Raw genomic sequence first — 12,964 nt, forward strand, 5'->3', positions numbered from 1 at the left:
GCTCTGAGTGAGCTCGCTCCACCAGGTTTTGCATGCCTTCACCAATGCCGATCACAGGGCTGGGGGGTGGCAGTCTTCATCTGTGATTCTATTCCATTTTGGGCAATTCCTGCACTGTCAATCTCCGGGATAGAGTGCATTGGTCTGATATGAGGGGCCTTGGAGAGGCTGGCTGTCCTTCTGGTGTACTGGTCACCTAGCACACTGCCAGGCAACCTGTTCCAGCTGCTGAAGGCTGTCTCAGAGTGGCTGTTGCAGTTCCCCATGCTACCGCTTTTACAGCTCTGGCCCCAGCCTGGTGAAATGCTCTACCTGGTTACAGGGTTTAGTGGATGTATCAATGTATTTAATTTTAATTTATTTTATTAATGTATTTTATGGTAATGCATTGAATAATGTATTTTATGGTAATGTATCGAATAATGTATTTTATGGTAATGCATCGAATAATGAGGGCTGATGGGAATTGTAGTCCATGTACATCTGAAGTGCCAGAGTTGGACACCTCTGCTCTATAGCATTGCACCCCACTGAAGTTCTGCCCTTCCCAGGCTCTACTTTACATCTCCAAGAACTTCCCAACCTGGAACTGGCAACCCTAACCCCTGTCCCCATTGGTGACTGAGGCAGACCTGGCAACCCTAATCACCCCCAATTTTTAAAGCATGGATAAGCAATTGGGGGGGGGGTGTAAGCGGCAGGCTTCTTCTCCTTCACCTTCTTGTGTCATCCATGGTGCAATTGTTACACCTGTATTGGCAGTAATCATGGTTAGTCATAGCAATCTTTTCATCCACAGTTTGCAATCCAGGTTCAAACTCTGGTCAAAAGCTATGCATAATTAGCATTAGCCACACTTCATATCTGTGCTGAGACAGTGCTTGTACTACCTCTGCACCAAAACTGATCCCAATTCATTATGCCTAATGTGAGCAAGGAAATTCTCATAGGAGAGCATCCCACATCCCAGTCACATAATCATAGTCATACTGGTCACATTCTGTCTGTTCTGTCAGATGTCAAGTGCAATACCTGACTGATGGAGTATCAAGAACCCTCTGGCTTTTATTTTATGATACAGCCACTGTCTCACCATGTACAATCAGAACATCCCAGCAACCTGGTATTTTTTTAAAAACTTGACTACCAACTCCAATGTACAAAACCACCCAGGTACCTTCTCGGCAGAGTGGGGAATTCAACCTGGATTTCTTCAACTCTAGCTCAACACTCACACTGGCCAACTCTTGACCCTAAACAACAACTATAAAATTATATTAAAAATTCTTCAGGAAATTCTCTGCTAATAAAGCATCTTTTGTTAGTAAGATTAGGAAGTCCCCAACTTACATTCTGGAATTTTCTGAAAGGTACAAACTGAACAATGTCTCGGGCAGCTGGTTCCCCTGTCAGTGATTTTAGGGCACCATCATCTCCATCCAGGAATTCCATGGCCTTGAACTCAGCACTGCCAACTCCAATGATAATAATAGACATGGGCAGCTTGGAGGCATTCACAATGGCTTGGCGGGCTTGATCCAGATCGGTGATCTCTCCATCTGTGATTATCAGCAAGACATAGTATTGCTGCAAAGAATTAGATCAGTAAATGAAAGCTCAACTTCAAAACACAGGCAAAAACAATTGTAAACAAAACTCTAGTGTTGGGAGTATCTCTAGAAAGACTGCAGGATGAGACAGTTTGTGCTTTTTATTTCCTATTTGCTCCCAGAAAGCTTTGTCACAAAATCTTTTCCTTCACTCCAAGAAACTTGAAGAACAAGTATACATGGAATGGGAAGAAACCAAGGATAAAATTGAAGTTACTCTTGATGAGGATAGAAAAAAAATGACAGCAGGCTTTTTCAGTACTCAAAATATTGGAGGACTGTATCCAACAAGCAGCCGGAGTTGAAGAATCTGGATATCAAGATTGGGACTTCACTGACCCATAGTTGGAATATAAAATTGGAAACAACAGATGCTAAAAAAGGAATACGGAATTAGTTATGGACAAAAAACTCACTAAGAATTTATTGTCGAAGGCTTTCATAGCCGGAATCACTGGGGTGCTGTGTGGTTTCCGGACTGTATGGCCGTGTTCTAGCAGCATTCTGTCCTGACGTTTCGCCTGCATCTGTGGCTGGCATCTTCAGAGGATCTGATAGTAGGAAAGGAAAGCAAGTGGAGTAACTTTCCTACTATCAGATCCTCTGAAGATGCCAGCCACAGATGCAGGCAAAATGTCAGGACAGAATGCTGCTAGAACACGGCCATACAGCCCGGAAACCACACAGCACCTCACTAAGAATTATTCAAAAATAGGACAGAAGACATATTTTAAGAGACAGCATATTAAAAAATGTGGCTTCTATGTAGAGGAAGATTAAGCTCTCCAATCTCACCACTCACTTCCCCAACTAACTCTCACTGTGATACCAGTGTAAAGATGAAAACAGATAACCTGACCTATGAGAATCTGATGAATAGTGAAGGAACAATAAAGCCTTGGCAAACAATCAAGGGGGAAGAAAAGAAAATTCCATGGCTGTTATATCATCAAATGGTTGCAATATTAAGAGAACAATTGAAGAAGAAGAAGAAGAAGAAGAAGAAGAAGAAGAAGAAGAAGAAGAAGAAGAAGAAGAAGAAGAAGAAGAAGAAGAAGAAGAAGAAGAAGAAGAAGAAGAAGAAGAAGAAGAGGAGGAGGGAGAGAGAGAAAGACAGAAAAGAGAGAAGGAAGAGAGAAAGGAGGAGGGAGGGAGGGAGGGAGGAGGGAGGGAGGGAGAGGGAGGGAGGGAGGAGTTTGGATATACTGTATATCCCCCCTTTTTCTCCTGTAGGAGACTCAAAGGGGCTTACAATCTCCTTGCCCTTCCCCCCCTCACAACAAACAGGTACTCCATGGGGAGAGGCACAGAGTCTCCAGAGAAGCTGTGAAGCTACTTCCAAAGGAGTCACCCAGCTTCAAGCGTGTGTGGGAGTGCACAGACTAATCTGAATTCCTGAGATAAGCCTCCACAGCTCAGGCGGCAGAGCAGAGAATCAAACCCAGTTCCTCCAGATTAGATACATGAGCTCTTAACCTCCTACGCCAAAGGTAGATCTTTGAAGAGAAAAACAACCTTTGAATCATTAATAACTGGAGATACAAGACATTTGTTAGAGAAAAAATTTAGACTGTTATGCAATATACAGTAATACAGAAAGAGAACCAACAAATAAAACGGATGCAGGGTTTTGGAGAAAATATAAGCATGAATAATGGAAGAGTTGTTGGACAGAATGTCAGCTGTTAAGAGAAAACTGGTATGAAACGTTTTTAGATGATAGATTACGCCTAAAGATATAAAGTAAACAATGTATGCAAAATGCTGGAATTGTCAAAATACTGATACTTGAAAGTTGTTTGTATTAGATCCAAAAAGCGTGGTATTAAATATTTTACCAAATAATGTACCAAACATGTATAACAAACAGTTACAGTGTATGGTAATACTGGCCAGAACTGTGTTTGCAACAAGATGGAAAGCAGATCATCACCCAGATCTTACGGAAAAGATGAACAAACAAATAGAATATTCAACAATAGCAAAACTGACATGCTCAGTACATAACAGACCATTCACAGTATGGAAGAATTTGTAAAGTTTTTTTAGACTATAAAAACCAAAGACTTGGATAACTGGAGACAATAAGGGTTACATGTATAAGAACAAAATGTTGAATTTAGATTTTAGATCTCATTTAGACTTGAAAATCTTAACTGAAATTTAGGATGCTGAAAGATTGGACAATAATAGGTGTCAGCAAACTTCACACATTATAATTGTAACAATGAATTTTAATTTTATGAAAAATTTTAAAAAACTAAATTTTTCCCATCAGTCTCCATTATATAAAAGTAAAAGTATCTATTATGTATAAGAGTCAAAAATGATTAAAGGGAGCAAACTCACAGAAGCAGTATTTTGTTGAGCAGAGTGAACAGCAAACCTTGCAACATGATTTATGATAGGAGAAAAGTTTGTTGGCCCATACAGACGAACTTGTGGCAGTGTCTGGCGATAGGCATCCACAATTCCCTGGATTCCTGAAATTTGAAACAGCAAGAATGACTGCATGTTCGGATATTTGTGCACATAAACACTGCTCACAAATGGCATTGCTGAAGTAGAATGAAAATGTTTGCCATCAAGTCACAGCTGACTTATGGCCACCCAATGGGGTGTTCAAGGCAAGAAATTTTCAGAGATGGTTTGCCATTACTTTCCTCTGTCTCACAACCCTGGACTTCCTCAGTGGTCTCCCATCCAAATATTAACCAGGACTGACCTGCTTAGCTTTTGAGATCTGATGAGATCAGTCTAGCCCAGGGTCTACAACCTGTGGCTCTCCAGATGCTCATGGACTACAGTTCCCATCATCCCCCACCACCATGGTGGCAGGGGCTGATGGGAATTGTAGTCCATGAAATCTGAAGAGCCGCAGGTTGCAGACCCTGGGCTAGACTGATCTATCCAGTTCAGAACTAAAGATGTTTCATCTACCAAGAAAGGTGTTTGCACCTGAATCTTGTATAACGTTTTAAAGAGTTCAATGGCGTACCTGGGGGGGAGGGGCACAGAGGGGACCGACACCTCAGGTGCCATTTGCAAGCATCACATGGAGGGTGTGTTTGGTCACCCCTTCCTCCCCAACGCCTCCTCCTGTGCCCCACCCACCAGCCTCTACTTACCACCCGCTTGTCACCTGCACTCCCCACCAGCCAGTGCACTGCTTGCCGCCCACCTACTGCTCACCCACTGGCCACTTGCCTGCCTCAATTTGAGGAGGGGGGGAGAAATTTGGGGGCGAAGGGCACCCAGGGTGCCATTTTACGCAGGTTTGCCACTGAAAGAGTTGCTAGAATTAAAACAGGAGCATTTATAGTAAACACAGAGTGTGTATTTATACTGAATACCGATTTTCAGGCTATTACTCATCTCCATTCAGACTAATATACTGGCTGGGAAATAATGCAGGTATACTAGAAAGTAATAACCATTTAATTCAGTGGTGCTTACTCCCAGAAAACTGTACTTAGGGCTGCAGCCTTTGGGTCTCAAAAACCATTACTCATGTATGCTAAGAGCTATAGTGCCACTTTACTAGCAATACTATAAACAGTGACACTGCTCAAAGCCCAATTGACTTTATTTAAAAAGGACAGACAGCAAAGCTTCTCCTCAAATGTCATCATTAACCATTCTTACCCACAATTTTTGTACAATTAAAATGTACTTTACGTTAACTACACATTAGGCAAGGAACAATCAATCCTAAAAAAAAATAAAGAAAGCAAATGTTTTTTGGAGAGGGGGAAGATAGGAAGAGTTCCTCTGTTGGAGAAGCAGAAGGATGCTTGGAAGATGGAAAGCCCCATCCGGGGGGGGGGGGGGCTGAAACAGCCCGTGGAAACAGTGCATGGCTGGGCTAGCGCATTCTCCCTCCCCCAGACACTTACTCAGTAAAGGGGGCAGATGTGCCATTGGCCATGCATCGTGCAGCCCCGCTGCCACAAAACCTTGAAGTTTGGTCCACAGCAGGGCTGCACTGGAGTCCTGCTCAGATGCCAGCATGAGGGGCGGAGCCAACATTAGTTGGCTCCCTCTTGGGGTTGACAGTCAGTTGTGCATCACATCAGCCCTTGGACATATGCCCCTTTCAACCCTATGGGACTTTTCAGTGGTGGTGGGCTTAAGGGCTTTTCCCAGCTCCCAGCACTCCCAGAAAGCCCTTTTGGAGGCAGCAGGGTGGCGCTGTATTGGCACCGCAGACTGTCACACACCCCACAATTTGGATGGGGGTGACAATCCTAGACTATTAAGTCTTGGTTACATCAGTGCCTTTCTTCATGTCAGCTCAACTTCCTCCACCTACATATGCTCTCATGCTCTTTATCTCTCTTTGTTTCTAATAACGGTGCAAAAGTTTTAATTTTTTGGTGTATTCTGTTTTAAATTATCTACCCAGATTTTCTGCTGATGAGAATGGAGAATAGGATTCCCCTTTGACCACCATAAATACTGTACTGAGGGTCATGTATGGATAAAAGCCACATGGAACAGCTGTGGTAAGGAGAGGAGAACTGGGCAAGAGTGACCAAAAAAGATAGCTGGATCCAACCTTTATACTCTCTCCCCACCCCTGATTGTAACAGAATCTCTAAAATGAACCATGGTTCCATTTGTATATTAAGATGCCTCATTGTTTTAAAAAATTCTGTTGTAGGAGAAATCATTTCTGAACTCACCTTGACAATAGGGATTGGCAGGATTAAAGTTCAGTGCAAATTCATGTGACACCTGAGGAAATCAACAAATCAACTGCTGACGAATATAACCAGAGCACTTAAAAATAAGTAAGCAGCATAAAATGAAGCAACAAGACATTTCTTGTAAACACCTTCAGCTCTCAGTGAGAGGCAAACAAGATACAGCATACAAACAGCCCCTTAACTTGCAGAGGCTTAGTTGCAGCGTGATCGCATTAAAATACGAGCTGAGGCAACAAAACAAGGTGCCAGTTACACTCACTGATCAATATCAGCTACACTATCAGATGATCCGGTGTCAGTGTTCACTGCATGTGGAAGGTCAATGTGACAGCATTGTTTAATCTTACAGGAAATGTCCACAAGCAGACTGGGATGGTTTCAGAGAAAAAGTAAATGGCCATAAATTGGACAAAGTTCAAAGAAGCCTGTTGAAGGTGAATATTTTAGCCACCCACCCATTGTTCCCCAAAGATTTCAGAGTAGCCGTCGTCAAGCGGATATATTCACACAGTTATGTGTCATAAGTAGCAGAGAAACAGGAAATTATCCAGAAATCTGATTACATTAATTAAGACCTACCAGGAATTATAGTTTTTTATTATATTATAAGAGCTGAGAATAATTTTGTTTTTGCGCCCATGACTTTTTTATACATCAACTTTATTGTATAAATATGTTGTGAAACATTCCGAGCATGCTTCAGTGGGAGAGAGCGGGGTATTAAATCAAACAAACAAACAAACAAACAAACAAACAACAACAACAACAAGAGATTAATGTTCCTTTCAAAGTTTGCTCTTGTGTAAACATTCCATCAATTGCTTTAGCTAGTTTGTAGCTCACATTCCCACTGCTCTTTGATGAGGTTATAATACTCTTTAAATTAAAAAAATTAGACCAGTGTTAAAGATTTAACAGGAGTCTACTATTGCTTTCTATAAAGGCTAAAATGGCCGCTCCTGAATAACAATAAAAATAAGTGAAGCAAGATTCTCACCTTCCAGTCTGGAGGAACCTGAGCACCAAACCCAAAGGCAGGAAACAATTTATCTCTGGGGGGAAAAAGAGGTGGGGAAAGAGAGCAGATATAGTATCTTTATTTTGTTTTAATTGCAAACTCAGTAAATTGAACACAACTTAAATTCTGTCCCTGTACTTTTGGCTCCTCCTATAGGAAGAAACTGCATTTCTGAGTTACAACCAATCCAAAGGAAAGGCTGTCAGCTATTGAAATAGGAATGCCTGCAGCTTCTGCATAGTTAGTCAGAACGAGAAACAGCCTTTACTCTCAAAAGAGCTACTGCATGTACCACTCAATCACACTCCAAAGAATAATATAGTCATTAATATAAGACATTAAAGTCAATAGGATGAAGCAATACGTAGCACAACTCATAGCCTACAACTCTTCTGTACAGGTATATGAAGTAAATGTGGCTTAACATACGTATCATAATCCTGGACCACATTCCCCACAGCCCAGATGGCAGAGAGATATTCATTTATCCCATTTGGACTGATGTAGTGAAGAGAATCAGAAGACTTTGGATCACCATTTGAGCCAGTGAAATCGATACCCACCTGAACAAAGAAAAAGAATAAAGTACAGAATACCATTAAGTAAAGAAACTTATATTGTCCAGAAAAAGATGACCAAAGACAGCCCATTGCTCATGCAATTTGTACTCAAGAAAAACTGAGCACCATTGCAACCAAGGTTATTTACTTGTGAGGTGCTGAATTTTTGTCAAGCATCAGCAGCCTCACCGTTTCGGAAGGTACCAGGATGAGATCCAAACATTCTCTTTTGCTCATGTTAAAATGTTTCTCTGATTTAAGGAGTCTTCTGCCAGTTCAAGGAATTTTCTTCCAGTCAATGGCTCCACTGTCAGTGGAACAGAACCTTTGGATCCAGCCCATTTGCCTCCTTTGCATTAAATGAGGGACTACACAACTATTTGGCAAAATTCAGGGACATCTGTGAACTCTGCCTTGACCAAGCACCAGTGTGCTATCTAGCACACAACTGTCCATTGTAAGTAACTGTGGCCTTATCACTGGAACATAGGAACATTTTAATTGCGGTGTTAAATTAAAACAAAAGCCATGTAAATAGATGACCAACTCACAGTGAAATTAATTTGGCAGCCTCCCATGATGTAATCCAGAAAAGAGTATTCTGTTTCAATCTAAAAAACAAACAAACCCCAATCAATAAATATCACAATCTCTTTCCCACCGTGATGAAGTAGCCATTCCCTCTACAAGAAATGTTTCTTACCTTGCAGGATTTCACCCTAACAATGCCAGAATTCTTATAGCTCTTTTTCTTTCTCTTCTTTTCAGGGTGAATACACTCAAATTCCACCTGTAGGACAGCAACACAGGTAACAGAAAAATTGCTGAGGAAATCAAAGAGTTTATACTGTCAACAGATGCCAAAGTATCATTTTTGAAAAGCACCAACATTGTGGGCGAGGTCAAAAGTGGTGTTATTTTAACATCTTTACCTCTTTCTGTTAATAAATATGTACACAAAAACAGACTGTAATTTTTCACAAAAATATCTATGAATGTAATAGCAATACAAATATGATGAGGATTTTACGTGAAGAAATTTTTTGCAAGTACTCTCTTGATTAATTTAACATACTAGAATTATTATTGTTGTTGTTGTTGTTGTAGATTTCACAGTTGCCAGATCTTTAGCTGGTTGTTGGCCTTCATTACAATTCAAGCCTCACCCAGAGGCCTAGGAAGTTGTAATGTATCGGCGTAGTATTCGTGCGTATCCGAGCAGGGCTGCCTTCTGAATTTGACCAGTGTTAATTTTGTCAATTCGAAGATGTTTCAAGTGCTGCCCTAGTGTTTTTGGGATGGCGCCCAGCGTGCCAATTATCACTGGGACAACCTCAGCTGGTTTGTGCCATAGACACTGAAGCTCGATTTTCAAATTGGGCATCTAGTGACCTTCTTGTGTTCTTTTTCAATGACCCTGCTGTCACCGGGGACTGCTATGTCGATGATGCTCACTTTCTTGTCCTCGATCACGGTGATGTCTGGTGTATTGTGTTTCAACACTTTGTCCGTTGGGATTCGAAAGTCCCACAGGATCTTGACCTTCTCATTTTCCATTACTTTCTATGGACAATGTTCCTACCAGTTCTTAGATGTTCTTATGTTGTAATTCTTGCATAAATTCCAATGGATCATCTTGGCCACTGAGTTGTGTCTCTGTTTGTACTCAGTCTGGGGAATCTTTGTGTAGCAGCTGAGGACATGATCCATTATTATTATTATTGTAGATTTCACAGCTGCCAGATCTTTAGCTGGTTGTTGGCCTTCATTACAATTCGAGCCTCACCCATTATTATTATTATTGTTGTTGTTGTTGTTGTTAGGCAGCCTATGATTGTTTTCTGGTACTGTCTAAATTGATTAGAGAACTGTTCTCTGACCATTCTGTTAACGGCCATTAGGACACTAGCAGCTGAACAGTGGATATTTCTACAAATGTCAAGTATTTTAGAATAAACATCTAAAGAAACACACTCGTTAATTAAATATAACACTAGTGTCTGTCATATACATTGCAGGAGTTTTCAGACCTGTGTCAGACCTGTGCAAAACATAGTTATGGTTTTTTAATTATGAGATTATGCAAGGCTATGCAGTTGCAAACTTAATGTGATTGAAACCCTGACTCACCAACTCTTGCACTGCACAAGATTTGATAACATCAGATCTAAATATACCAACTTACATTTTTTCTTCCAATCTGGGCTGCCTGATCTGACTAGGTTATCTCTATTGTTAAACAACGCGGACCCTGGTCTTTGTGAGGAGATTGCCAATTTCATTGCGGAGATAGTTGAGAGTTCTCAGTACAATGTACTTGTTGTGCTCCCCGTGGGGCCTTTTTATCTATCATGTATTCATGCATTTGCTCCAATTATGAGATTAAGGCTTTAAAAAGAAAACACTTATATTTTTTGGTTTTGTTACTAACATGAAATAAAAATTACATGAGTATGTAACCATTTTCACCAATCAAAAGTGGACTTGCTACTTGCATGTTCAGTGATACTGTGAAACCAAATAAATCATTTTTACTTAAGCATATACAGCCAGGTAGAATGCTATATGCGCAGCCTGGCAGTAGTTGCCTTGCAGGAGGCTTTGGGGAAAAGGTGCACTTTGAAGTGTTTTTTTTCAAAAGACGCCTTGAGCAGAAATAAAGCATCCTAAGGACGTGTTGGGAAAAATCTGTGTGGAGTGTCTTCCCAGGATTCCTTTTTTTTTTTTTTTGGTATCCTCAGGATGTCTTATTTCAGCTGTGTGGAATGGTCTGCCTAGTGCGGAATAGTCTGCCTAGTAAATGTCATGATGGTCACTCCATGGGTCAGTAATGATGTGGTACTTGCACAAGGGACTACCTTTACTTTTTAAATGTCTTTAGAAAGAACAATGCACTCAAATCCTGTCAGGAACTATATCATACAGAATTTATTAACTATGTGAATCAATAAACAAATGAACAACATCTGGAATTTCCTAGAAAATTTTTACTATAAGCAGTGGGTTCTTCTAATGCAAGGACCCCAACCTTTTTGAGCCCGTGGGTGATTTTGGAATGCTGACACAGGTGGTGCGCACAACCACACAATGGGTGCCACACGAGGAGCAGTCAACCATAAAATGGCTGCCACAGAAAGTGGAGCCAACCACAAACCCAGAGAAACTCTACATGCAGGGAATATAAGGGGTAACTTTAAAAAATACACTAGGAAATAAGAGTGAGAGGTTACCAATGCTGTGGTTGCAGCTGCCACTGAAGCAATGTTAATTTATTCTCCATTGCCTATCAAAAGTACCATTAGACAATAGCTCCATCTGACCTCACTAACTTTGTAAAAACACTTGGCTGGAACCAAGAAAGGTGTCAGCAGGCAATATGGCAGCCACAGAAACCACGTTGGGAACCCACCTACCCCACACTAATAAATAAAAGAAGGTAAAAATAAATGCTCACCGGAGAGCTTCCACCTGCCTTCTGTAGCTGGGATAGATTAGTCTCAAAACTGCCTATCAAATCATGTGACCCATCACTATCATAATCTGAACAATGCACCTGAAAGGAAAGAAACAGCAGGAAATGGACAAATAAAATTTTACAATGAGAAATTCTGCTGCTCACCACTTGGTCTCTTGCCTCCAACAGCTTTTCAGTGACACATGTGAATTCCCCTATCAAATCTGTACTGGTGCTGTCATCCATATCACTAACTGACACCTGATAGCAAGAGAGATATCCATATATGAGTCCTTGAGGAAAGGCAGAGGTGCTTACCTGTCTGGTTTGCAATGAAACAGAAATTCATATGCAAAGCACAATAAAAAATAAAATAAAAGAGAGGACTACTCCAAGGGAGAGATAATTCAGTTGTACAAAATAAAGCACTCAACTGAAACAGGGGAGCAAAAAATAAGTCTTGAGTGTGTCCTCTGTAGGAAAAACGTTTAAGAAGAAGTCATTGGAACTATAAGATAGCACACCAACAACACCCTCCCCAAAGCAAAAAGTAGCCTTAACATGAAAGTATGTTAAGACTAAACTATATAATCCAAAGTTCTCATTTGTTTTAAGAACTTTGCATGAATAGGCTTTCCTGAAAATATCCACACATGCAAAAACCTGCAAACCTCATTCTCAAAAGTTAAATGAAATGTGACCTGAATGTCCATACTAAGTTAATGAATTAATGCCCAGTTTTAGGAATAGGAGGACTCTAGGACCCAACACTGTTATGTGGTGGAATTCTAGAAATTTGAATGAAGATTATAAAGGCGACTTTCACTGTTCTCTTGTACTTGCTCATCTGCAACACAATAAAAATACAACACACTGGATTTGACCCCCTCTATGAACAGAGTGTGCAGAAGGGATCTACCAGCTACTTCTTCCCAGTGCGGCACAAGCCATTTCTCAGGGACCCTCAAGAACGCACAGGATACTAACTGGGCATTGCAGCAACAAGAGGAAATTGGCAGCTATTACTGCATACAAACAAGCTTTTGGTTCTTCCATGCAAGTGGAGCTGAATTCCTTCTTCCTTCTAAATACATTTTCTTGGATGCTGTGCAAGTCCTGTTGATATCTATACAACCACCATTCAATGAAACATGTTTAACACTGCAATGCTCAGGGTAAAAAAACCAGCACAATCCAACAGGGTGCAACTGACATCGTCTCCATGAAGTATTACTAACCAGAAAAAAAAAAAGCATATCAGCACAAGGAAGAAAAAAGCCTACTGCTTCTTCACCAAATACAAGGAAAATGCGATCCTGACTATCCCTTGAGAATCCACGCATTACACTGGTGAAAAGAGAATCTCCAAGATGCAAATCTGATTAACTCAGACAGGAGATGCAGCCCATCAATAAACAGGCCTTTAAGTTCCCCAGATCACAAAATTAACTAACCCAGATCACAAAATTAATTAACACTCTTCTCTTGCATGGATTTAATTTCTGAGAGCTAGGCATAACGAAACAGAAACTATTCCACTCAAAAGAACATCGTGCTCCTATCTCCCAAGACAAGAAAAAATAAGCTGGTGGTTATCTATTCACTAAATGATG

General features: G+C 40.7%; 1 protein-coding gene across 7 annotated transcripts in view; it reads right to left on the reverse strand.

Annotated features, from left to right (window-relative positions):
* LOC125433021 (RNA-binding protein 12-like) overlaps positions 1-12,964 on the reverse strand; it is a 76,731-nt gene that overhangs the window by 3,545 nt on the left and 60,222 nt on the right. For all 7 annotated transcript variants that reach the window (XM_048497275.1, XM_048497271.1, XM_048497272.1 and 4 more), the window contains 8 exons: positions 11,352-11,450; positions 8,601-8,687; positions 8,449-8,508; positions 7,767-7,900; positions 7,317-7,371; positions 6,296-6,347; positions 3,960-4,093; positions 1,351-1,587 (listed from right to left, as the gene is read on the reverse strand). In XM_048497275.1, the coding sequence (XP_048353232.1) occupies positions 1,351-1,587; positions 3,960-4,093; positions 6,296-6,347; positions 7,317-7,371; positions 7,767-7,900; positions 8,449-8,508; positions 8,601-8,687; positions 11,352-11,450 (858 nt within the window). The remainder of the gene's footprint in view (positions 1-1,350; positions 1,588-3,959; positions 4,094-6,295; positions 6,348-7,316; positions 7,372-7,766; positions 7,901-8,448; positions 8,509-8,600; positions 8,688-11,351; positions 11,451-12,964) is intronic.

The sequence above is a fragment of the Sphaerodactylus townsendi genome, linkage group LG05 (assembly GCF_021028975.2).
Source record: "Sphaerodactylus townsendi isolate TG3544 linkage group LG05, MPM_Stown_v2.3, whole genome shotgun sequence".
Taxonomy (NCBI): domain Eukaryota; kingdom Metazoa; phylum Chordata; class Lepidosauria; order Squamata; family Sphaerodactylidae; genus Sphaerodactylus; species Sphaerodactylus townsendi.